Source organism: Trypanosoma rangeli, assembly GCF_003719475.1.
Source record: "Trypanosoma rangeli strain AM80 chromosome Unknown Tra_15.4_contig_00228, whole genome shotgun sequence".
NCBI classification, from domain to species: Eukaryota; Euglenozoa; class Kinetoplastea; order Trypanosomatida; family Trypanosomatidae; genus Trypanosoma; species Trypanosoma rangeli.
The window spans coordinates 1-23,248 of record NW_021705972.1 but is presented as its reverse complement, the minus strand read 5'-3'; the positions used below and the strand labels follow the sequence as shown (position 1 = coordinate 23,248).

General features: G+C 56.0%; 11 protein-coding genes across 11 annotated transcripts, besides 17 other annotated features; 1 reads left to right on the top strand and 10 right to left on the bottom strand.

The window, feature by feature from the left end:
• Positions 1 to 86: 86 nt before the first annotated feature.
• Positions 87 to 144: a sequence feature (GA-rich).
• Positions 145 to 245: 101 nt separating this feature from the next.
• Positions 246 to 252: a microsatellite.
• Positions 253 to 280: a microsatellite.
• A 95-nt stretch (positions 281 to 375) lies between these two features.
• Positions 376 to 419: a microsatellite.
• A 221-nt stretch (positions 420 to 640) lies between these two features.
• Positions 641 to 3,457, bottom strand: TraAM80_06333 (kinesin K39; the record flags this gene model as incomplete). Its single annotated transcript, XM_029383183.1, has 1 exon — positions 641 to 3,457. One exon carries the CDS (start codon positions 3,455 to 3,457, stop codon positions 641 to 643), a length of 2,817 nt encoding a protein of 938 aa, XP_029236983.1.
• An 87-nt stretch (positions 3,458 to 3,544) lies between these two features.
• Positions 3,545 to 3,578: a microsatellite.
• Positions 3,579 to 3,732: 154 nt separating this feature from the next.
• Positions 3,733 to 3,771: a microsatellite.
• A 223-nt stretch (positions 3,772 to 3,994) lies between these two features.
• Positions 3,995 to 4,026: a microsatellite.
• A 19-nt stretch (positions 4,027 to 4,045) lies between these two features.
• TraAM80_06332 (putative protein SERAC1-like) lies at positions 4,046 to 7,918 on the bottom strand (the record flags this gene model as incomplete). The annotated part of the gene is made up of 1 exon (XM_029383182.1): positions 4,046 to 7,918. The coding sequence occupies one exon, from the start codon at positions 7,916 to 7,918 to the stop codon at positions 4,046 to 4,048; it is 3,873 nt and encodes a 1,290-aa protein (XP_029236982.1).
• A 288-nt stretch (positions 7,919 to 8,206) lies between these two features.
• Positions 8,207 to 10,219, bottom strand: TraAM80_06331 (variant surface glycoprotein 3275; the record flags this gene model as incomplete). The annotated part of the gene is made up of 1 exon (XM_029383181.1): positions 8,207 to 10,219. The coding sequence occupies one exon, from the start codon at positions 10,217 to 10,219 to the stop codon at positions 8,207 to 8,209; it is 2,013 nt and encodes a 670-aa protein (XP_029236981.1).
• Positions 10,220 to 10,270: 51 nt separating this feature from the next.
• Positions 10,271 to 10,311: a sequence feature (A-rich).
• Positions 10,312 to 10,351: 40 nt separating this feature from the next.
• Positions 10,352 to 10,368: a microsatellite.
• Positions 10,369 to 10,518: 150 nt separating this feature from the next.
• Positions 10,519 to 10,911, bottom strand: TraAM80_06330 (uncharacterized protein; the record flags this gene model as incomplete). Its single annotated transcript, XM_029383180.1, has 1 exon — positions 10,519 to 10,911. One exon carries the CDS (start codon positions 10,909 to 10,911, stop codon positions 10,519 to 10,521), a length of 393 nt encoding a protein of 130 aa, XP_029236980.1.
• Positions 10,912 to 11,095: 184 nt separating this feature from the next.
• Positions 11,096 to 12,283, bottom strand: TraAM80_06329 (methyltransferase; the record flags this gene model as incomplete). Its single annotated transcript, XM_029383179.1, has 1 exon — positions 11,096 to 12,283. One exon carries the CDS (start codon positions 12,281 to 12,283, stop codon positions 11,096 to 11,098), a length of 1,188 nt encoding a protein of 395 aa, XP_029236979.1.
• Positions 12,284 to 12,560: 277 nt separating this feature from the next.
• Positions 12,561 to 12,586: a microsatellite.
• Positions 12,587 to 12,594: 8 nt separating this feature from the next.
• Positions 12,595 to 12,621: a microsatellite.
• Positions 12,622 to 12,801: 180 nt separating this feature from the next.
• TraAM80_06328 (charged multivesicular body protein 6) lies at positions 12,802 to 13,458 on the bottom strand (the record flags this gene model as incomplete). The annotated part of the gene is made up of 1 exon (XM_029383178.1): positions 12,802 to 13,458. One exon carries the CDS (start codon positions 13,456 to 13,458, stop codon positions 12,802 to 12,804), a length of 657 nt encoding a protein of 218 aa, XP_029236978.1.
• Positions 13,459 to 14,648: 1,190 nt separating this feature from the next.
• TraAM80_06327 (uncharacterized protein) lies at positions 14,649 to 15,092 on the top strand (the record flags this gene model as incomplete). Its single annotated transcript, XM_029383177.1, has 1 exon — positions 14,649 to 15,092. The coding sequence occupies one exon, from the start codon at positions 14,649 to 14,651 to the stop codon at positions 15,090 to 15,092; it is 444 nt and encodes a 147-aa protein (XP_029236977.1).
• Positions 15,093 to 17,054: 1,962 nt separating this feature from the next.
• Positions 17,055 to 17,087: a microsatellite.
• Positions 17,088 to 17,203: 116 nt separating this feature from the next.
• Positions 17,204 to 19,252, bottom strand: TraAM80_06326 (trans-sialidase; the record flags this gene model as incomplete). The annotated part of the gene is made up of 1 exon (XM_029383176.1): positions 17,204 to 19,252. One exon carries the CDS (start codon positions 19,250 to 19,252, stop codon positions 17,204 to 17,206), a length of 2,049 nt encoding a protein of 682 aa, XP_029236976.1.
• A 355-nt stretch (positions 19,253 to 19,607) lies between these two features.
• Positions 19,608 to 19,641: a microsatellite.
• A 16-nt stretch (positions 19,642 to 19,657) lies between these two features.
• On the bottom strand, positions 19,658 to 20,002 carry TraAM80_06325 (uncharacterized protein; the record flags this gene model as incomplete). Its single annotated transcript, XM_029383175.1, has 1 exon — positions 19,658 to 20,002. One exon carries the CDS (start codon positions 20,000 to 20,002, stop codon positions 19,658 to 19,660), a length of 345 nt encoding a protein of 114 aa, XP_029236975.1.
• A 1,025-nt stretch (positions 20,003 to 21,027) lies between these two features.
• Positions 21,028 to 21,052: a microsatellite.
• A 14-nt stretch (positions 21,053 to 21,066) lies between these two features.
• TraAM80_06324 (mucin-like glycoprotein) lies at positions 21,067 to 22,077 on the bottom strand (the record flags this gene model as incomplete). The annotated part of the gene is made up of 1 exon (XM_029383174.1): positions 21,067 to 22,077. One exon carries the CDS (start codon positions 22,075 to 22,077, stop codon positions 21,067 to 21,069), a length of 1,011 nt encoding a protein of 336 aa, XP_029236974.1.
• Positions 22,078 to 22,142: 65 nt separating this feature from the next.
• Positions 22,143 to 22,189: a microsatellite.
• Positions 22,190 to 22,287: 98 nt separating this feature from the next.
• Positions 22,288 to 22,329: a microsatellite.
• Positions 22,330 to 22,490: 161 nt separating this feature from the next.
• Positions 22,491 to 22,593: a satellite DNA.
• Positions 22,594 to 22,702: 109 nt separating this feature from the next.
• On the bottom strand, positions 22,703 to 23,248 carry TraAM80_06323 (uncharacterized protein; the record flags this gene model as incomplete). The annotated part of the gene is made up of 1 exon (XM_029383173.1): positions 22,703 to 23,248. A coding segment is annotated over one exon (546 nt), but the record flags the coding sequence as incomplete, so codon positions are not given.

Sequence of the window (23,248 nt, the reverse complement as noted above, 5' to 3'; positions counted from 1 at the left end):
GCAGAATAAAATATATAGAGACAAAAAAAACAGAAATAATGACACCAGCACAAACAACAAGCAAAGCGGTGCGAAGGCGCCCCTGCTTCTTGCTATCTCTTTATCTCCTTCTTTCTTTGTTTCCATCTTTCTTTCTCTCCTTCTCTACGTATCTATATGTATTCAGTTCGGATAGGGCCCCAACGGTGGCGCCACTATTACACCCGCCTTCTTCTTCCCCTCCTCCCCTCTCTCGCTCCTTCGACAAAGAAGGAAAGAGAGAGAGAGAGAGAGAGAAAGATACGCATATATGTATGAATGCATGTACTTGTACGTATGCCTGCATTCCCTCTTCCTTTAAAATAACAACAATAAAGATAATCTTTTGTCCTCCCGCTCCTCCCACCACTACAGCCACCACCACTACTACTACAGCTACTGCGTAGTTGCATACGTGCAGCACTCTGCCTGTCTCTGTTGCCTCCCCGCCACACTGTACGTGCGACACACAAGTGGTATGCGCGGATGGATCAATGCGGAGAGCGAAGGCGGCACCAGCCAGACAGTAAAAGAAGGGAGTGGGAGAGCAACGGGAGGCGGTGGGAATGATTGGCGAGGTTGGTAATGGGGCCACGGTGAGAATAGGGCACGCTGCCGGAGGTCACGTTAAAGACACCCCGGTCCTCGCCTCGTACGCACGGAGTCGTGCGGTCAACTGCCCGATGGTGGCATCCTTCCGCCCAAGAAAGGTGTGTGCGTTGTGCAGCTTGCTGTTCACATCCGCCAGTTCCTCCTGCATCCGTCGGATGTCGTCCTCCTGTGACGCGAGTCGTGAGGAGAGAAGTTTCACTGTGCCCTGCAGCTCGTTGTTAAGCTGCTCACGATAGCGGGCGTCCTCCTGCAGCTTCTCCTTCGCCGCTTCCATCTGCGAAAGCATATCCTCAAGTTGTGCACGTTGCCGCTCCGCCTCACGTTGCAGCTGCGCCGCATCCTTCTGGCACTGCACCTTGGCTGCCTGTGCGCGGCCGAGATTGGCGCGCAGCGTGTAAAGCACCTCGTCCATGCGCCGCATGTCCTCCTCGTGCACCTCCCTGGACTCCGCCAGCTCATCCTGCCAGGACCCCGTCTGCATTGCCGCGTCGCGGTGGAGTTGGTTCACCTCCTCGCGCAGGCGGTGCATCTCCTCATCTTTCACCGCGGCCAGCTCGCGTGCCTTAGCGACATCGCCACGCATCTGGTCCGCCGCGAGGCGCAGCGCCGCCACCTCCGCCTGCTGTCGCTGCAGCAACGACTGCAACTCCGCCTCGTGGGCCTTTGCAGCTCGCACCGCCTCCTTAGACTGCTGCGCCGTCTCACTAGTGGCCGTCTCGAGCGCGGCCTCTAGCTCTACCACTCGCGACTCCGCGGCCGCCAGGTCGTCGCTTCTGCGTCGCAGTTCCTCTTCGAGCTCCTGCTGGCGCGTCTGTGACCGACGGAGGACCGCCTTGTTCTCCTCCGCCTCTTCGCTCGATCGCTGCGCCGCCGCCGTCGCCGCCTCCAGGGCATGTCGCTCCTCCGCTAGCTGCCTCTCGCACGACTGTTGGCGCCCCTCGAGCTCCGCGATGGCCCGCTGCAGACGCTGGCACTCGGCCTCTACTTGCGTCTTTTGTGCCCGGCTAAGCATGACGGTCTTCGAGAGCTCACTCTCCCGTTCCACCGTCTCCCGCTCTCGATCGTCGGCGGCCTGTTGCATCTCCTCCAGCAACCGTTTGCTTTCCGCCCGAGTGTTCTGCAAGGCCTGCACCTTTGCCACCAGTTCGTCGCGGAGCCTATGCTCCTCCATCTCGCGCCGTGTAACCTCCTGCTGCAATGCCTCCACTTCACCGGCGCGCTCGCGAAGCTGCGAACGTAGCTGATCCAAGCTATTCTGCCGCTCCTGCCCAGCCGCCCGCTCCCGGGCACGGTACTCTACCTGCAGCGTCTCCAGCTCATTCGTTAAGCGGTTCACGGTGCCTTGCAGACCATCCGCCCGCACCGTTACAAGATCCCGCTCCGACTCCGCGTCTTTTCGCAGCGCCGTTTCCTCTGCAAGCTGGCGTCGCAGACTTTCTGCAGTGCTCTGCAGCTGGTTGACCTTCGCCCAGTGCTTCTCCTGCATCTCTCCTTGCTGCTGCGCCGCTTCCTTGGCCACAGTCTCCTTCTCCTGTCGCATGTCTTCTACTGCCTGGCGCAGCGACTGGATAAGCTTCTCCTCATTTTTTAAAAGTTTCTGTCGGTCCTTCTGGTGCTGCTCCTCCAGCTGTTCGCGTTGTTCCATCGCCGCCTGCAGCTCGTTGCGAATATCCAAGACCTCGCGCTTGTACGCTTCCTTCAGGGTCTGCTGCTCCAACACGTAGCTCTCCTCCTGCCGCCGCAGCCGCTCCGTAAGGCTCCGCACCTGGTCCTCCAGCTCCTGACGCCGCTCCTGCAGTTTACTGACCTCCCCATCCATGCGACTCGAGAGTTCCTCGTTCTGCGCAATCAACTCGTCCAGTCTGCGCGCGTGGCGCTGATTCGCTTCTTGCAGCTTATTTTCACACTCCATACGTTCCTTGGCGAGCTTCTCCCCAAGCTGCGACACTTTCTGCTCCAGCGCCTGCTTCTGTTCTTCGAGCGCCTGCTGCTCGGTGAATAGGCGCTCCTGTTCCTCGCGCAGTGACTGCAGCGTGCCTCGCAGCGAGGTGATTTCCTTTCCCTGGTCGGCAATGAGGGCCTCCGTCTGCTGCCGGTAGTCCGCCATGATTTGACTCTTCTCCTCCCGCTCACGATCCAGCAGGGCGAGAAGCTGCTGCTTCCGCTGCGAAGCATCCTCCGTAAGCCTTGACTTCTCCTCCATCACCCCCTCAGACAGCCGCTTCAACAGTGTGATCTGGTCCAGCAGCCGCTGCGTCTGCTCCGCGTGCTCCTCACGCAACTCTCGCAGAGACTCCTCATGCCGCGCCTGGGCGCTCTGGTTTATGCCCTGCTCCCGCGCCAGAGCCATGCGGAGGGCATCCACCTCCGAGCCCCGCTGTGCACACTCCTCCCTCGCCTCCGCCAACTCCCGCTCTGTGGTCACCAGCATCTCCCGCACCTCTGCATGCCGCAGCGGAGTGGTGTCCGTCGCTCCGGTGTTTATATGATACCCGGTGAGCTCCAGCGACATCGGCACCGCGCGCGAGTGCGCCTGGTGATGAGACGCAGAGGAGGGGTCGTAGTGCCAGGACACGCAGGAGGTGGCGCAGCCAGAAAAGGGGTTCGCAGATGGATGACCATGCGTGTGAGATCCTTCCTGCTCCTCCCCCGTTATTCCATTGTCGGTTAGGAGCGTCGACGACGACGGCGGTGGTGGCGGTGGCGGTGTTAACGTACGACCGCGCACGGCGTCATCGCCACCGAGCAGGGCGTAGGAACCATCAGCGCAGGAGGAAACGGGAATACACGAGGTGTCAGCGGCTATTGCGCTGGTGCTTACAGACATGACACACACACCGCCCGCCTTTTTTTTCGCTTGTTGCTGACGCCACTCCCCCACCTCCTTTCTTGTTGTTGCTGTGTTTGTTTGTTTGCTGTCGCTGTCGCTGCCGCTGCCGCTGCCGCTGTGCCGTGCCTCCTTGCTACTGGGTGGCGCAGACAACTCTGCAGAAGCGGCGATTCTCCTCCTCCTGTGCTGCAGCGAACGGGTGGGGGAAAATGGCGGTGAGTTGCGGCACCACCGTGGCGTGTATGTACCGCACGAGAGAGGGAGGGAATTAAGACAACGAAAACGAAAACAAAGCAAAACAAAGAAGTAAATCCCAACGGCGTGAAGAAAAGCACACACAAAGTGAGAGCATCTCAGGCCACTGCACACGCAAAACGCATCCACAGTCTCAAAACAGGGAGAAAAACATAAAAAAGAGGGAGCGGGGATGAAAAGAAAGAAAACAACAAAAGAACAGAGGAATAACCCGGCCAGCAAAACCAAATAAAAAAAAACAATGATAATAACAACGGCATTGGGTCCATACGTACATCTCACACACGCTCACACGCACACAAACATACACATGTACATATACGCGCAAGCTCACTTGCGTAGTAGCTTCTTCAGCAGCATGCAGCACGTCTGCCACTGCGTTGCGTCAGGCGAGTGATGCGCGAGGCCCCACAGAGTCCAGGTGTTGTTTGTATTCATGGCCAGCGAACGCTGCAGCAGTTCCACACCCCTCGCGCACTGCCTCGTCATCTCGGCGTCGTTGTGGTGGTTCTGCAGCGGATGCTGCACGCAAAGAAGGCCTAGTGCGGTGAGTGCCCAATCGTTCTGTGGGCATCGCTGCACCGCATACTCCCACCACGCCTTCACGTCCCCCGTACAGCATCCTTGTGTCTCACGTGCCTCGATGTCTGTCTCCAGGCTGCATCTATGAATCTCCCCTATCCAGTATGCGGCGCGAGACTCCCACAGCCAATTGTCAAAGGCCGTAATGTCGTTTTCCCAATTCAGCTTTCGCCTCCACCTCATTTTTGGTATTGCCGCCGTTTCCCCCAGGACAGTTGCAAAGTGGCGGCTGGCGGCTGAATATGCCACCGTGCACTCCGCTTCGACGTTTAACATCTTCACGCGGCCCATCCCGCACAAGGCCCCCTTGTTGTCGGGGTCAAAGGCAAGCACGGCCTGAAACAGAGCGGAGGCGCGTGTCAAGTGATGCACAGCATCCTTGTTGCTTGCGTTCGTCTCCTCGGTGGCGGTGACCGTGGCGCCGCACTGCTGTGATTCATGCACCGTGCGTGCCTCCCACTGCCGCAGCCACCACGATTCCCGCAGCTCAGATGGGGCTCCCTGAAGGGCAAGGAAGTCTATCCCACTGCCCTCAAACCCACCACAGCGGTGGAGGTGCAGGTGCACCCAGCCAAGACCAACGGCGGAGACACGATATAACGCATTGTCAAAGCACCGTGTAGACTCCAGGGCGCGAAGGTACGCTTCCGCTGCGTGGGTCAGCTGCCTGCGCCACAAGTGGTGCCGCCCAGTCAGGTACAAGGCCAGAGCATTGCCGTTATGAAGCTGCAGTGCTTCTGTCAAAAGTCGAAGCTGCCCTGTATTCATCTCGCCAGACCTCTTCGCGGAGTCATCGCTGGTGACACACCACCAGGTGAGCCACTGACTCTTCACGCGGGGGTGGGCATTCTCCCAGACCCACGACGAACGACCATCCAAGGCTCCTTTGTCTTGCGTCTCCTTGACATCTCCCCCATTCACAGAGTCTATCACGTCGTGAAGCTTCGCACGCCTCTCGATGATCCACCAAAAGACTAAGACGCTGGCAGTAAAGCGATTTGCCGCCTCCTCGCTACTCTCCCCGTGCCGTACGTCGTCCCAAATAAAAGTAAGACCGCGTCGAAGCGCGGCACCTTTTAAGAGGGTAGCTGCACGGACCGGTGATCGTTTTTGGTTTTCCTCTGCTGCGGTATGGTGCGGTTTCCCTTCCACACGCGACACCGCCGCCAGCACCGAAGCGCGCTTTATCGAGGCAAATGGGCGGTCCATAATGCTGTCAAGGTGAAGGCTGCGTTCCAATAGGCTGTAGCGGCGAGACCCCTCCATCAGCGAGCAATGAAGCGCTCCCTCATACTCATCTGCGCTCGGTAGCATAGAGGCGGTCACCACTCCGGCGTGTTGGGAAAGCAGGAAATGACTCCAGCACAGACCGGCATGCGCCAGCAACGCAAACACCTGTAAAAGATCGTTTTTTCCTTTTGCACTTATCGTCTTTGCTTTGCTACCGTCCCCACCCTCACCCCTGCTCCACCACCATGTAGAGTTGGCCTCCTGGATTCTAGGCCGCACGCGGGGGAAACTGGTTGCTGCTCCTTGTGGAAGGTTGTCTTTATCCCGCTGCAGCAGCTCTAAATCTCGGAGGAGGCGCTGGAATGCTGCAATGGCGCACCGGTACCTGCGTGTGACGCCGAGGCACATCCAGCCAGTAAGCAATGCACCTACCATGGAGACGGAGGGTGGAAGCCAGGCGGTGGTCTCCTGTGACCCCCACGAGATCGCCGCATCCGGCTTCCACCCGCAGGCCTCCGGCACACATCGAGTGGCCAATACAAGCAAACACCCAACGTCGTTCATCATGGCATCCGCGACAGCAAGCGTGACGGATTGTGAAAAAAAAATCACTACGAGATAACTGTCAGGAAGGAAATGCGGCTGGCAGAGCTGCAGATGAAACCACTCCCATTCACGCCGCAGTGCCGCCACACCGCAATCAATGTCATGCAGTGTACGACTCTCCAAGGCAGAAAAGTGATGCATAACAGAGCATTCGGCTTGGCATAGGAGGAAGTTCTCTAACGTAGAAACAGCTCGTTCCGCCCAGTAGACAATAAGGCGTAGTGGTATCAGCAGGTAGGCCTCATTCGCGTTTTCTGTCAAGGAAAAAGATGTGACGGCGTAGTCAACAATGTCCTTCGCCAACGCCAAGAGTCTGTTCAGCTGCATAGGCATCATGTAGCCAAAGAGGGTCGCGGCATGCGCTCGCAGCCGCCGCACCCGGTGATCCAGCAGGTTAAGCAGCATGCGCACTTCAAGGTTATCCTTATTCTCAGCATGAGGAATGGCAACATCGCCGTGAGACGGTTCTCCCGCCCCTGCAGCAGCTACCTTGTCAATGGCTTCTCCCTCGTGCTGCCGCCTCGGATTCTCTCCGGCGACGGTGGCCACCTTGCTGTCTCCCTTGGGATCAAGTAACCCGCTGCGTTGCATGCGCTTAAGAAATCCAAATAAAATTGTGTACCCTGGCTGCTCCTTCGACACGGGCCGATTGATGCTAATGTGGTCGGCATCAATGAGGTAAAACGGAAAACGCAGATCATCCGGTGCGGGGTTGGCAGACTCCGGCTCCACGATGCGCAGGACGCCGTTCAGGCGTCGGGTTTCTCCAAAGGAGAGAACGTGGACGTAGCCGGTGTCGCTGCAACCTTCAATCACCCGGAAAAACTGTTCATTTAGGCTCAGCAGTGCTTCCCTGCTGTGGTCACCGAGCGCGGCGACTAGCGGCGAGGGAACCATGCCACCGATGGACTGGTAGTATCGTTTCAGCCCCGTCACGACGCTTGCAATCGGGGCCCCAAAGTGCGGTGTAGCGTAAAACACGATGCCTCTAAGCAAGCGCAGGAAGGACGCCTCCAATGGTCCAGAACCCTGCCAGCGTTGCTTTGTCGCCGCGTCCATGCTGGTTTTGGCATCCGCAAGGCGTAGCGACACCGCCTTGTCTACCTGGACAATCATTTGTTTCACCACCAATCCACCCAGCGAGTGAACGATAAAGATGACGGGCCGTCTCCCGACGCCCACCGCGTCGGAGAGAAGTCGCTCCGCCAGATTTGCGGCACAGCTCTCCAACTGCTGCTGCTCACCTTCGCCCTCGCCTGACGACGAGGTGGCTGAGCGTGGAGGCAGCGCATCATCGGCTAACGAAGCTTGAGGGTCCTCCCTCTCCTCCCTGCGGCCGTCATCGCGTGCGTCGCCGCCAACGGCAGTGTACGTCCCTTGCAACGCCTCTGCCACCCACCTCCGAATGGAGCTGGCTGTCCATTCACCCTCGCGCTGCACCATCTCCTCCATCTCCTTGGCCCTCACTTTTTCGGAAGACGACCAGTTCCAGAGGGTGTGTGTGTATCCGGCGGAAAGAATGCGGCATTGCGGAAACTCCTGTGGAAGAAAAACTGCGGGCCAAAGGAGGCCGTCTGCGTTAGTCCAGCACTTAAACTCGTCACTTCCAAGCCCATGTAGCAGCACAACGTCGAATTTGGCCTCCCTGGTGGCACTGTTGTAGAGGAGAAACACTCTCTCTGCCAGGGCCGGGTAGGCGTCGTCCGCGGACTCTGACAAGAACGACGCATAACGCAAGGTCGCGCTGTCGTCACCAGAATTCCACCAACTCCGACTTGCTCGCATCAGTCGCTAAGGGGAAAAAAAGAATACAGTCCAACACGCGGACGCCAAGTGCAACCCAGCACCGCCGCGCTAGCGGGGTGTATGTGGGAAGCAAAAAACGACAATGCATAAAAGGCAGCAACCCCCCATTTAACCCATCCACAAAAAAAAAAAAAAAACACTGAGCGCCAACCCCCAAAGCTAAGCAAACTGTTATAAGCATGCTAACCATTACCGGGTAGGGGTGCTGCGTTGTGCTTCAGAGCAAGAAAATTTTTACCATGACCGCAATGAAGCACCGTGCGCACTCTACGCAGGAGGAGAGAAAACAATGCTCATGGACTCCAAGTAACGTATGACGCCGCCTGCCCGCCGTGCCCACTTCGATTTCACATCTCTGTAGAAGGCTCCTGGGTAATCACGCTCAAGAATTGTTGCCTGTGCCTCCACAGCCTTCACCAGGCGCTGCACGAGACGCTGCAGTTCCGCCTTCTGTTCATACCGTGGTGAATGTTTGAAACGGTGCCAACCCCTGCTGTCACACGTCAATGAGGACGAATCCTCAGGCAACTCGACCCCACACGTCACAAGCTGCTTCCAGTTTCGCACAGTTGACATCATCCACTGCGTAAACCCGTTGCCTGTTGCAACTACGTTTGTGGCCGCAGTGGCGGAGGGAGATTGTGGTGCAGGCATTTGGCAGCGATGTGTACGATTCTTCTCCTCAATATCTCTAGAAAGTGAGTCACTCAGCTCAAACACGCGCGCCCGGATGGACCAAAAACTCGTAAACCCTGCTTCTATGGCGCCACGCTCCTCTGGTGTGATTACCCATTCCTTGGAGGAGGAGAAAGAGGAGGGGGCAGGGGTGGGGGTGCCACAACTAATATTATTATTGATATTACTACTGCTACTACTACTACCAACACCACTACTCTCAGTGGCGACGCGTACTGGGGGACGCCGCAGTTGCTTCAGCATCTCCAACACTTCACCCACCTCCAAAACACATTTGTTGTACTGCATCCGGTGGTATTGGAGGGATGTAATGTCGTCATCGGTGACGCACGCGCTCCAGTACAATTTCAGCGTATCTCTGAGAAAGCAGAAGTTACAAATTGCGGGACAAAAAATGATGATCGCTCCATTTGACCGCGCCTTAGTTAATGACGCTCCAAGCTGCCGAAGACGCTCAACCTCTTGACTGATGTTATGAATCGTTTCACGCAGGGCCCCGTAGTATTCCGGGGAAAGTAAGCGCCGCTGCAGGCGAGGATCATACGATGTGTACTCCGGTAAAAAAAATAGACTCGCCTGGTTCTGAAGCACCTGGAAGATGCTATTCACATCATGCAACTCGTACCTTGTCACGCGTACTGTGTGAGATCGTCGTGGCAGGGTAGCGGATTCCTGCCTGGCAGAAGACGTTGGCGCTGCAGCACTGCCCTGTCCCGCTTCTTGCAACGACTCCTTTCTGGGAGCGGCAGCGTCGATTTGGGATGCGGAAAGGGCACCCGAGTTACCTTCCACCTGGCCGTGTTGTTCGCCGCCGGTGTGACTCTCATCCCCGTCCCTTGTGTTCTCCCTTTCCGATTGATCATGCACGTGATACGTCCCGACCGCCGGCGCAGTCCCTTCGCCGTCCAGAATTTCCATAAGACTTGACACCCACGCGAGGAAGGCGTCGAATGTCTGCAAAAACAGCATGAAGGCCATACACACACAGCGCCCACCCCTTCCGCACTCCTCCGCGCCTCCGTTGGCGGCAGGAGGTGTGTCGCCAGAATCCTTCTGCGTCTCTTCTCCTGCTGATACAGCCTGCACGCCCACCTTTGTGCCAGTTAAAACCGTTGCCTCCTTACCATCCACCTCTTCCCCACGTTTACCGACGGTCACCACGGTGAAGGCGTAGTTATGCTTCTCGTTGAGTTGCGCCATCGCAGCTCTTCCACGTCGCAGTCGTAGCTGCAGCGCCCGCAGCGCCGCCTCGTGGGGGCGAAATACCTCCTCTGTGTTGTAAATCAGAGCGCGCTCCGGCAACGGGGCGTCTGAGTAAGGCACAAGAACAAGTGGTATGCCACCGCGGCAGTAGTTGGCGGTCGGCAGCGCCACGTTGGGTTTCGTCTGCGGCTGTGGCGCCGCCTCATGCAGGGCCGCGGGAAACGTCCTGAAGATGAACTCGTTGACGACGTCCGTGTCAACGAGGAGTGCGGCGCAGGTCGCGCCAAGCAGCTCGACATCCTCGGCTGAGCATCCAACGAGATGTGTCGCAAAGTGAACGAGTGTTGCCTGTTCCTCCAGTGTAGGGTAGAGAAGCGCCATTAGCGCCTTGGAACTTTCAAAGATACACGGAACAAAAAAGAAAAACGCAACTTTTTGTATTTTATCTTCTTTTTTTTTTGCTTTTTGTTTTTCCCCCTTTTATCTCTTTCTTTGGCGGACATTTTTATTTCCCCACCACCACCACCACCCATGCGTGGAAGTTGCGAGGGAGTGGCGTGAAGAGTAAAAGGGAAAGGGAACAAGGAGGATAAAGGCAGTACACACCCCGGCGGAGGCCGCATCCCTCCCAATCCCACAACGAGCGCGGGTCCCCACACAATGGAAGATGCTGGTTTAGTTCAAAATGCCCACGCCCCAACCACCCACACACCGAGGATGCGAGTTATCCACCGCAGCCAGCCAGCCAGCAACACGCAGGATGTGTTTAAACAGCATACGGCAAATGATTTCCCGGAGCTCTCAGTGTGAGCTGACAAAGTGGCGTTCTTTAGTGAAGCCGCCCCCGCAGCTGCCAAACCCTTTCCTGTGTGGAGGGCAGCAGTAGCAGTAATAAGGAGGCTAGTGATGAGGCGGAAAAAGACCAAGCAAAAAAAAAAACACACACACGCCACCGCTTCCACCGCGGCATCTTTGAAACAACAAAAACCCACATCACGTACAACCAAGCTAAGGTGTTTAAGCACAACGCGATTTCGCGCATAGGGCTGCCGCAGGCCGCAGACTTCTTCCATGGGCTCTCATTTGACAAAATCCAGGAACACATACACACGCACATGCGCTTAAGGGTCATCCCTGTGAGGTTATCAAGAGAATTTCCCCCACCCACCACTAAATCACGTTGTGCTTGGCCACGCTTCTTCGCTCCCGCATCTCGTAGAGTGGTTGGCAGAGAGGCATATTGGCATCCACTTCGAATCAGTTCATTGCAAGCTTGCTATTGTAGGCGTCCCATTCATCCATCGACTTGAACGGCTTGGCTACGATGTATAGCGAGGTCCCAAAGTGTTTTTCCTCCACCTTCACCACTGTGAGCCCTGCAAGACGCAAATACCGTCTGATATCACGATTCCACCAGCATCCCCAGTTTTTCGCGTGTCGCGGGGCCCACTTGTCAAGGTAGTCGTTAATGCGCAACCACCGCCCTTTGCCGTGTTCGAGTAAAAGAATATTTCCACTTGGCTTACACACCCGCGACATCTCACGCAGCGCGCGCACCGGGTCGTCAAAGCTACAGAGACCAAACATATCCACTACGGTGTCAAAACTGTTGTCTGAAAAAGGCATTTGCTCCGCTGCGTAATTTGCCACTGCAAAGATTGATTCATTCGTGGCTCTCCCATCCACCAAACTCTGTTTCATGCATTTTTCTGCCTCCCGCCGGTTTAGTTCTTCTTGACCGCTCTGATCCAACAGGTGAAGCTGATTGCCAGGAAGAGCACCCTGCAGAATGGGGGCCACTGTACCATCCGCAAATGCGTCCCCGCCGTCGTTTAGCGGCGTGGAAAGAACCTCCACCACAGAACCATCACCATGGATAATCTTACGCTTGATCACACCCCCGCCACTGCGTAGTGCTGCAGCATTTTTTTCCACCGTGGCCAGAATGCCAGCAACGTCATAGTCAGGGTAGCGATAGGGGGTGTAACCGTAGCGTTGCTGGATTTGCCGGATGGTCGACTCCACCATACCTGAGGATCGATCACTCATCACGATTTCCACCACTGGGGCTTGGGTTTGACTCGACTCCATGGCTGTTCCCCCCGCATTCGCCTCCTGCAACTGCACCGTTGACGGCGCGCGCAACAGTGCTTCGTAGTAATTCACATTACCACCACAACCCGCGCCTACTTCCAGGACACGGCCATGCACTAAACCTTCATCCCGCAGCATGCGACGCCGCCAGCGACTGATGCCAAGATAAAATTCCTGCCCGCGCGTCTGTTTTTCATAGGCGTTTTCGTGCGACAGGGCGTTGTACCGTTCAAGCCGCTGCCGGTTGTTCACTGTGTAGGAAGGAGGAGGGCTGAGGGCGATGCCGACAACATACGCTGTGCCCGCAAGCACCGAGGCACACGATGTAAAGAAAAAAATTCTACCAAGCATCGAGTTATTTGCTTTGCTGTTCTTGCTGCTTTCTCCCGTGCGTATGTATCGCTTTTGTTTTGTTTTGCCCTTCTTCTTTACCGTTGATTTTTCTTCTTCGTTTCCCCCCTCCTTGGACGGCTCCTTAGCAAGACCCGCGCGGCCAGAGCCATCATAGAGAAAAAGAGGCCAAGGGAGGAAGCACAATAACAACGAAGCTGTAGCAGGCTAAAGAGGCAAAGACACGGGGGTAAGGCACGGAAAGCACCGTCCCCAGAAACATTATACTAGTAGACACATATATATATATATATATATATATATGAGGTGGGGAGGAGAGAGAGAGAGAGAGAGAGAGAACTAAAAGAGGATCTTGTCGGGTGCAGTGGAATTGTTTTGTGCACGTGTCAGCAGGGTCACCTCCAATTTTTGAGTTCACTGCCCGTAGGTTGCACATCAGGATTGAAACAGCAGAAGAATAACTGTGCACCTTCGCCTCTACCCTCAGCTTCTCCATTGAAATGAAGCACGTTCCCCCACTACGCAGCGAGCCCAATTTTTTCAGACGCTCCCTCAGTTGCATGACCCTCAACTACCGTGGGTTTCGCGAGCTTGTGTGTTGGAATGGCCACATTCTCCACTGCAACCTCTGCAGCAAAGGCATTGGTGGGTCCTTGGGAAACCAATTCCGCCAGAAGGGCGTCCTCATCCTCGTATCCTGCTAGCGGCTGTGCCAAGACATTGTTGATGCGACGGGCTTCTTCGATTGTCTCTGCGGTATCATCCATTAACTCGGTGATGTCGTCCACGTTCAACAACGCATTAAGCTTTGAAAGCTCGTCCTTGCCCCCTTTTAGCGCATCCAACACCTCCACCTCAATCTGGCTAAACTCAACGGTGTCAAGCACTCTTTGTACATTGTCCAGCATGTCCGTCACACTTGTGATTTGTGACTGCTGTATCTTTTCCCGCTTGAGGCAGTACAACGCCTTACGACGATTGCCAGCACGCAAGAAATCCCCAGCCTTGGTACGCTCCTCCCGCGCAACAACTTCGTATCTTCTAATCGCAGCCATAAGCCTGTCACGCTGCAGCTTCAGTTCCAGCTGTGCTCTGTCCAACGACGTGACGGCAACTTTGGGCGCCTCAGCCAGCACATGACGTTCACTTTGTTTTTTACTTGTCTGCGTTCCCATTTTATTTTATTTTATTCCTTTTTGTTTCTTACTACTTTTTCACAAAGAAGCCGCAAACCATCCATACCCACGCCAAGTAACAATAAATTAAAAAGCAAAAGAAATCCACGAGCGCAGACACCGTCATTGTGTGGCCAGAAAGATCAACCGCAGGCGGTACAGAATGTGTGTGTATGCAAGTATGCACGTATGGGAGTAGCATAGGCCGCCCCGCACCCACAGCAAGACAAGAGCGTTACACTTATGCCTCGTCAGCTTCGGCGATGCTCCCTTCCCTCACTTTTTCCGTCTAGTTCCGCCTGATAGAGGCGCTTTACAACGCCTGAGAGAAGAGCAATGCACCACACAAAACAGGCACAGACGGCGTGCAAACTTGATCTGCGCGTCGTCCCCGCCTCGGGCACACTGCAAAACACGGACCACCGGAAAACAGAAAAGGTAAATAATAATAATACAAACAAACAATGCAACGAATCCAAAACCGCCCCACCACTGGCACACCCGGAACACCGCCGTCAAGCAGAGCCTCCTCGAAAGCCCTCGCGCCTTTTCTGGCGCCCCCCACACCAACCACCTCGCCCCTGCTGCGCCGTTTGCACACGCCCATCCACATTGGCAGGGTTAGCTGACATGTGTTTCCCATGCAGCATGGCATTTGGTAATAAATTAAAACAAAAAAAAGGAAATTAACCGCTGCTGTTGAGCACAAGATGCCGACTGGCCAAAAGGATTGAAGCATCCGCATTCGCGTGTGCCTTCTGCTCGGGAGCGCGGTCCCTGCACACCGCTGCCGAGCCCAGTGGCAGCTGCACCGGCGGTACCAGAAGGGGCGGCGGTGTCTCGGCGTTCCACCCAAAGCTGTGGCAGAGCGAGTTGCAGGCGGCCATAGTGAAAATAGGGTACAAGGCGCACTGCTTCACCAGCACGCCAACGTATGCCACCATCACCGCCGGTTCCTTGACTGGGTCGTACAGCAGCAGAGCGGAGACGGTGACACAGCTGCCGAAGGCAAATTGGCCAAAGATGCCTGACAAAACGTATAGTATGAAGCACAGAAACACCGCAATGACAGAGCACAGAGTGAATCGACTCACGCTCCGCGCTCTCTCATTTCTAAAAGTCTTTTCTTTTCAACCGCAACCATTTCTTCCTCTGCAGGTGTGACGCCATCACCCTTCCGGAGTTCAGCAATGACATCTTCCTCTTCGCGCGAGGGAGGTGGAGGTCGAATCCGAGCGCTCTCGCCGCATCCGCTTGCTCCTCCGAAGAGTGATGGGAGCGGAGAAATTACACAACACTCGGATTCTGTGGCACATACCACTGCAAACGGATGGGAGTATGCGAAGTCAAAGCAAAACAAAATGGACTATAAAACAAAGGGCGCACCCTCCTCCAACGGACTGGCGCCGTCATCCATGCAGCCGCTGGCTGGGACAGATCAGGGAACGCAAAGGCCGAACAGGCCACAAGGGGACCGAGCCTGTGGCTGGACAAAGTCAAGCCCCCCACCACCAAGCCGGAAGCGGCCGGCGGGCTGCAAGGACCATACAGGAGAGGACGTGCTCCGCCGCCTCCTCGCGCAGGCCGTTGCAAAATCACGACGCGTTTTTGCGCCTTTGTTTGCCAAGTCATAAAATCTTCCGACGTAGATCTTTCAGGTGCACTGCGGCATAGGTGGAGAGGCAGCGCGGGCGCCGCCCCTCTCGCCGAGGAGGCCTTGGCACCAATTCCTCAGCGCCCCCTCCACAGTCATCACAAATACGCTTCACGGGGTGTTGCCGCTGAAAGTGGCTAAACAAACCCGGGCGTGAGTCGTGCCGCGCCCCAGGAGCTGTGTGGTGGAAAGGGGCACATGGGTATCTGAGACGCTGTGGGGTCATACGCCGTGGCCGTATGGGACCGAAGCGCATCAAGCAAAGCACATATGTCTTCTTACGGAGGGCGCGAGAGAGGCGACCCTCGCACTTTTTCTCTTCCTGCGTATGCGAGGGAAACGTTTTCCTTGCAGTGGCACAATGTCGGTTGCTAGGCACGCACTCTGGCAGGCCGCTCTCGCTCTACCAGGCGTTGCCGTGGCTTCAGAGCTGGGAGCCCGGCTGCGTCTCTAGATGTCCGAGGACCCGACTACTGACCACACGACCCGGAAGCAGAGAAATCGCCGCAGTAGCATGTTCCGCCTTCACATTTCGCACAGCCCACCTGACACGATACACCTGTAAGTAATGCAGGCATTTGAGGCCCTCTGAGTCGCCAGTAAAGCCGAAAGAAGAGGAGCCGCAGTGCACGCTCACTTGTCGGCCGTCGTTCCCTTCACAGGCACGGAAGGAGACCGGCAGCCAACCGCAGCACTGACAGCACTAACGACAAAAGCAGCATCCACATACCCCGCAATATATAAATGCACTGTGGGCAGTGTGGTCCTGCGTGTGTGCCTACAGCTACGCAACACAAAGAGGGAGAAGAGTCATGCATGAGAGAGGGCACACACAACAACATACACGCAGCAGAGGTGCGGGACGGAAAGAAAGTGAAAGAATACGACTGGGGTTGAAGATGGTGCTGCAGTCACTGGAAATATAATGAAAAGAAAAAAAGAAAAAAGCGTCCTCCACTGTGCATAAATCCCCCACTACCCCCAAATAAAAAGAAAAAAAAGCATCGTCCCTTATGATGTTTTCTCCGACAAAAAAAAAAAAAAAGCGGGCATTTGTGCCGGCGTGCAGCTGCAAAAAAAAAAACTACTCTTTACGTATATCTGTATATATATATATGCCCGCAAGAAGAAAAGTAGTGTTTGTCTCACCTCATTGTGGTCCCCTGCATGTCCACGCAGTCAGTTGCATTTCATTGGGCCCTCCGCGTGGCGTTGCTGTTGTTTCCAGCTCCGTGGCGTCCCCTGCAGTACTCAGCGCACTGTCGCGCCTGTGCGTGAGGGCTGGAGGCGCCAACAATCATGAGGGGAGACACGACTCGGCGTAGGGAGAGTGAGTGTAGCAGCAAAAGAATTCGTAATGGCTAAAAAGATTTTCATATATTTTGTTCTTATTTTTTGTTTCGCTTCCGACTCCTGATGGGAGCTCACACGCAAGAAGCAAAATAATAATAAAAAGAGATCCGTATGATGAGCAAGAAATGGTGAGGGGAAGCATTAGTTTGTTGTTTATTTTTTTTCTTTTTCTTCATCAAGCTGCGAAAATCTCGTGTTCCTTGACCCCCCAGCAGAGAGGCCCAGACGCGGAGGCAGTAGCACCCGAGACACACACACATGTATCCGCACACTACTGTCAATTGTTTGTGGTGTTCCGCACCCAACGCCGTAGTGCCCCGTGAAGGGGCGGAGACTGTTGCCAGGGAGCGCCGCTGCGTTGCGGCATCAAAGCTCAGCGACATCGTTTCCTTGCTTGGAGCAACAGCAGGCTGCGGTGTCTCGGTTGCGGGGATGTTTGCGGCATCTTTCACGGGGTTCGCTTTGACGCTGATGTTTGGCCTCCCTGCCGTCGCTGTGGGGTTGTGCGCTGCTGTGGGATCATTGCGGTCCCGGAGACTCACAGTTGTGGCGTGTGGCGCTTCCTCCTTCACGTCGGTTTTTGTTTTTGTTTTATTTTTATTTTTATTTTTATTTTTGTTTTCTTCCAGACGAGCAGTGACAAACCTCAAAAAAAAAAAAAAAACGGCATCGCCTCTTATTCCTCGCCCACTGCCGGTCTTACTCCTCTTCCCCTAACTGCAGTGGTGCCAATGGCCCTCAGATGGGTGTGTTGCATGGGCTGGAGGACGGTTTAGCTTTCGGGTCCTTCTGCAGCGCGGTGGCAGTGTTCTCTTTCAGTGACTTGAGTGCGCCGGCGTCCAGCAGGCGGTTGAAGAGAAAAACGTTGCCCACTGTCATGTGCCCGCCCGTCGTGGCCTCCCTGCCCTCGTCGCCAAAGTAGAAGTGCGAGATGGAGTGCCGCAGAGGGTAATAGAGGTACTCCTCAAAATTGCCCCTCTGCACCTCCTCGCCGTCCACGTACACGCGCCAGTCGTTCGACTGCAGCGTCAGTGCCACCTGGTACGGTTTTCCAAGCTCCCACGTCTTTAGTGGCGTTATCTTGGTCTCTTTTTTTGTCGTCACCTCCCACTTATTGTTGTTGGTGTACGACAAGCCAAACAAAATGGGCTTTTTGTCGTCGTTCACCCTCATCCCCATCAAAGAGATGCTGGAAGATGGCTTCGCGTGGATGGTCACTGTCGCCACAAGTGTGAGCCCGTACTTTGTGAAGTGGTAGTGTTGGTTCTGCCCCTGCTCGATCACAGGCCACCGCGCCTGTGCGCCGGCCCCGTAGAACCTCACACCGTCTTTTGTGGCTGTCAGGTTGCCCTCCACAATAGCGTTCACGCCGAGGTACTCGTCCTTCCACACAGTCTCATTCGTATTGTTGGACAAAAAGCCGGCCGGCACGTACCTCAGCGGAACGGGCTTTTGGGTCGCAGTGCCCGGCTCCGCCCACACGATTTTAGCGCAGCCTTGGCGCCCCAAAACATACATGTCGTTCGCGTCCCACACTTCGAGCACCTTCTTTGCTTCCGCCAGCTGCACCCCCAGGTCCACCAGCACAACATCCTGCTTGCCAGCACCATCGCTGGAGGTCTCGTAGGCGCAGTAGAGTTTTTCTTCCTTCTTGTCTGAATTTGCGGTGTGCAGCAGCGTACTAGCGCCGGCATTCTCGCCTTCAGTGGAGATCGGGCCAACATCATAAATTCGCTTCATGTCGGTGAGCCACAAGTGCAGTTGCCCCTTTTGTTCTTTTTCTTTAGGGTACACTAGCTGGCTGAGGAGGATGACCTTCTTTCCACCAATGGTCGCTGTGATGAAGCCGCCCTGGACGCCGTACCCTTTACGGTTCAGTGAGTTGCCCCACACGCCCGAAAGGGTATCGACGGCCTCCGCCCATGTCTTCTCCTTGAAATGGACATCGTACACCCTGCGGTAGCCGTCCGCACACGATGCCATTACGAGAAGCTTCCCGCCCTCCCACTCAAGAACGGCGGGGCGGGTGCAGCCCGCATGGCTTCTGCCCGCCGAGAATGTCAGGCCGTACCAGGTGTTCGTGGAGTACAGCACCAGCGAGACGTTCTTTTCGTCCTCACTCAGAGCCTGCACGGGGAGCACGTAATTCCCGTTCGTCATCTTGATGCCGGGACTCCCACCGCCGTTGTACTGCATGTACGAAGTGCCGTAAATTTTGTGCACGCCGTCGCGAGACACGTCGGACAAGTCATTATGCAAATCAAACTCCCTTTCGTCCTTCTCCTTTGAAAAATCTCCCCACCCGTACCGAGGCTTCCAGTGGTAGCAGCCGGCTGACTTTGTCAAGGGGATTCCCCAGTCACCATAGCCTCCAAGAAGGATACTTGCACCCTCGTTGTCGGTGATCGGGGTTGGGTACACCAGGCGGGCAACCTTGCTGTCGAAGGCGTCCCTCACCATCGCCTTGCCATCCGTCCACAAATTTTCAGCGCTTTTTTTGGACCGTGTGGCGAGCGCGGTGAAGGATGTACCGTCTGTACCCTTGTAATGCGCCTCAGCGAAGGCCACAATCACACCATGCACGTCAAGCAGAACAGGGGAAGAGAACGAGTCAAACTTTTTCTTCGCCCCACCGGGATCTTTTACATCGGGAATTTCCGTTATTCCTCCTTCAAAGAGCTTGCTTCTTAAACTCTTGTCAGCAGCCTCTGCTTCACCGCTTCCACAGCACATCAACAACACAACGGGGAGCAGCAGCACCGCAGAAAAAAACAAATACCGGGACATCTTCGGCATGTGTCGCTCACTCCCTCTCTTCCTTCCCTCCGTGCGGTAAATACGCCCAAGCCGCGACGGTTGTGTGTGTGTATATATGCCTGTGAACAAGAGACGTGAAGCAAAAGAGGAGCAACAACAGCCCAAAGAATGACTCTTCTACACGCCCCACACAAGACACACGCCGCAAATACCTACGTCCTTCACGCAAAGGAAAAAAAATAAGTCAAAGGCACAAGTGCCGGAAAGCTTCCTCCCCAGCAGGCCCCACGCAAAGAGCGGCGACAGTCCAAAATGAAGGCCGCACCGACACACGCGTGAGTCACACGATGACCCGCATGGAGAGTCCACAGTTTGGGACGCCCCCAACAAAATCAAAACAAAAACAAATTCACAGACAACTCGTCCCGCCTCCCTTTAAAGCCGCGCCAGCGGCGACACGCAGTGCTTATGCCAGCAAGACCTCCCATCGCAGGCCCCCACAAACTCCCCAACATCGGCTACTGCCCCACACTGACGAGAACAACGCCACGACACGCACACACAAATAGGCACCCCCAATCCCATACGACGCAAGAGCGATGCATCACGGCACCCTCCCACACACCAACAAAAGCAAATTAGATCTCCCTCGGCAACCCGTGTAAATCGCAATGCACACAACAACTGCGATGGAGCGTCTTCTCGCATTGTGTTTGGCATTCTTCCCTCCGACCCGTCTCCTCCTCCGTCCCCCAGCTGGCGCAATTTTTCTTCATTCATTGTGCTTGTGCGACTTCGCCCCGCTATCGGACAAGCGAAGTAACCGCAGGAAACGCACCGACGTATCCACAGCAGCGCGTGGAGCGTGAGGCTCGGTGTTGCAGGCGCACACTCCCGTTCCGAATAAACCCCACTGCGTTGGGGAAGTTAAATCTCACGGGCGTGAGCGACACGACAGCACATATGCACGCTGGTGCGTCGACTCACCGTTAACGGCGTCTGTCGGACCTCCACTCGAGCAGCGCCAGAAGGCGGCGTTTCCCCTTCCGCAGAGAGCCACAGTGGCTGGGCGGCGGACACGCCCATGGCGCGCAGCAACAAAGCGATGCCGGGACGCGCGGCTCTCGGGCACCACCGCAACGGGAAGCGGTGTCCCTGCCTGAAAAGCAGCCATACATCAAGCACCACCTGTGCACCTAGCAGAAGAAGAGTGAAGCAGGAGGCATGCCACAAACACAGCCGGCAGCGGAAGCAAACACGACACGGAGACACGCAGCGACAGCAGCGGACACGGCAGGAACTACAAGTGAGCTGCAGTGATTTACCCAAGAAAAAAATTAAAACAAAAAAAGCGGGGGTCCAGCAGGACACCTAGCAAGACGAAAAGAAAAGCAGAAAAATAACTTACTTCGGCAGACGCTGATTTTGTTCTTTCACATGTCGAAAGGTACTGGGGGAAAGTCTGTGTATATATTCATCGCCGCCTGCACAAACAAACAAAAATAACTGCCTGGTCGCACAGTCACACGTCACATTTTCCCCTCACGGTGCCCGCGGCCTCGTCTCTCGTTTGGGCACTCCGTGCGACGCACAGCCACGAGGCCGGCACCGCGTGTGTGGGCGGCAGCAGCAAACAGAAGGGGGAAGGGGCGCCACCCATTGGGAATGTGCATGAAGTGACAAAGCAGGAAAACCAAAAAAAAAAAAACAAAGAAGGAAACATCCCTCGCAGCACAGAAGAAGATTGGCCCACAGGGATGATAGACAAAAGAAACACACAAGGAGTATGCGTCGTCCCTGCCAGGGTGTGTGTGTGTGTGTGTGTGTGTGGTTGCCCCTCACCATTACCCAGCAGTGCAGACAAGGGCAGCCACGAGCAGCAGCAGCAGCAGTGGTGTTGGCACAAACAAATTGACGGTGTCACTGCTGTCCGCGTTTGTCAGAGTCTCGTTCAAAGAGGCAGCGGCTTTGGCATTCACAGTGGGGCTGGTGGCAGGGGCTGTTGTGTCTGTGCCTGTTGCGGAAGCGCCGTCCTTTGCACCACCGGCCGCTGCAGCATCGTTGGTGCCTTCACTCGTGGTGTTGGGCGCACCGGTCTGTGCATTGGGCGTGGTGCTCTGACCGCCGTCCCGTGCGTCGCTGAAACTTGAATCTGGCCCCTCAGTTGTGGGCCGCCGCTCCCGCGTATCTGTGGGCTGGCCGTCACCCTCCCCTGCGGTGCCTTCTGGCCGGGCAGTTGTCTCCCCGCCATCCCTGCCATTGGCTTCATCACCCGGTGGCGGTATCAGGCAGACCCCTGTCTGTTCAGCACTGCGGCTCGGTGCTGCTGCAGAGGCAGAGGCAGCCGCACCGCTGGAAGTAGTTTTCTTCCACTCGCCATACAAGCCACTTTCTTCGCTGACTGCCAAACTCATTGTGAATGCAACGATGCTCACTGTTGCCTTGCCTGGACACTTGGCATTGCAGCTGTGGGACGTGTACATCAACTCGGCGGCACTGCACACAGAAGCCTGGCTGTTATAATTGTCAGGGGAGTACACATTCGGGCCATCAATGGTGTACCCCTTAAACGCAGCCGTAGGGCCCCCAGGTGGAGCCGCACGTTTAATTGGTTGCACACAGTCTATCCACCTTGTGCCCCCGTGAAAACGAAAGGACAACCTGTCAGCATTGTCCGGACAAAACACATCCACTGGCACCATCACCGTATTCCCATCAGAAGGCAAAGTTGTGCTCCTTCCACCAGTCACTGGCGTCGCCGCCACCTTTGCCCACGCGGAGAAGCAGCAGCCGCAAAGCAGCGCGAGGATCGCCACGGCGCACACGGCACGGCGCTGCACCGAAGCTATCGCCATAGGTGGAAGTAGTAGTAGTGGCAGTAGAGTTGCTGGAGCCAATGATGTGAGCTGCTAGACAGCGGAGATGAAGAAAATAGGCACACGAGAGGAAGAGGAAGGAGAGAGGAAGCAAAAACTGCAGCGAAGAGACAAACACACCCAGCCGCGCAGCAAACAACAGTTCACAGCCTCTGGAAATAGCTGCAGAGCCCCGCAGCCAACACGAGGCACACAACGCACACACACACCCCGCCGGATACACACACACACGGGAAGAAAGCCGCAAGCATTCACGATGCAGCACCCACACCGCACCGCCACGTCACACCGTGCGCGGGACACGACGCCACTAAGTGCAAGACTTCCGCACGCAGCGCCCCACACCGGCAAGGAAACGGAGGGGCGCAGTGCACACTCTCTGTCTGGTTGTGTCACTTCCCTCCTCTTCGTCGCCACGGAAAGAGGCCAGCACCTGTCCCACGGCACTGCCAGCACCAGCTACGAAATCAACACCCACGCCCACCGCAATGTGCAGACGCACCGGGTTCGCGCAGTTGCGCCTGCCTGCAGCTGCGCAACGGAAAGAAATGAGCGAGGGAAAGAACGGCGGAACTCAGTGTGGCACTGCCGTTCCCCAAAACATCTAAGATGCCAAAAGGAGAAGAATAAAAACGCAGCCCAAAGGGAAGCTTCGCGCCAGCCGACGCCGTGCACAGCTTAAAGCTGCGGGGTCTTCCCTCGCCCGCCTCTGCTGCGCGCCGCAGCGTGTCCACCATCGCCCTCCCACACGCTGCGCCTCCCTCAGCGCCGCCCGCCCCTGCACCTCACGACGGCAAATAAAAGAACACACAGCAGCTAAGCCCACAGCAGCAACGCCGCCATGGCTGCTTGAATGCGCCCTCCTCCTCGCCGCCATCGCTTGCCGCGGCGGGGGCCGTTCGCACTGGGCCAAAAGGAGCTCGAAAACAACTCCAGGAACCCCGTGTCGCCAATCTTGTCCGTACGGTCCCCAAAGGCACGCGAGGAGTCGTAGTCTAAGAGCCATGCGCCCCAGCCGCGATAAGGAAACGCATGTCCTCAAATCCAAAGCGGCAAAAAAGAGAAGGCAGTACCACACACTGCCCACAGCGCAGCAGAGCACACGCCACACACGCTTCGTCACATAAAACCAATCAAAAACAAATGGAAT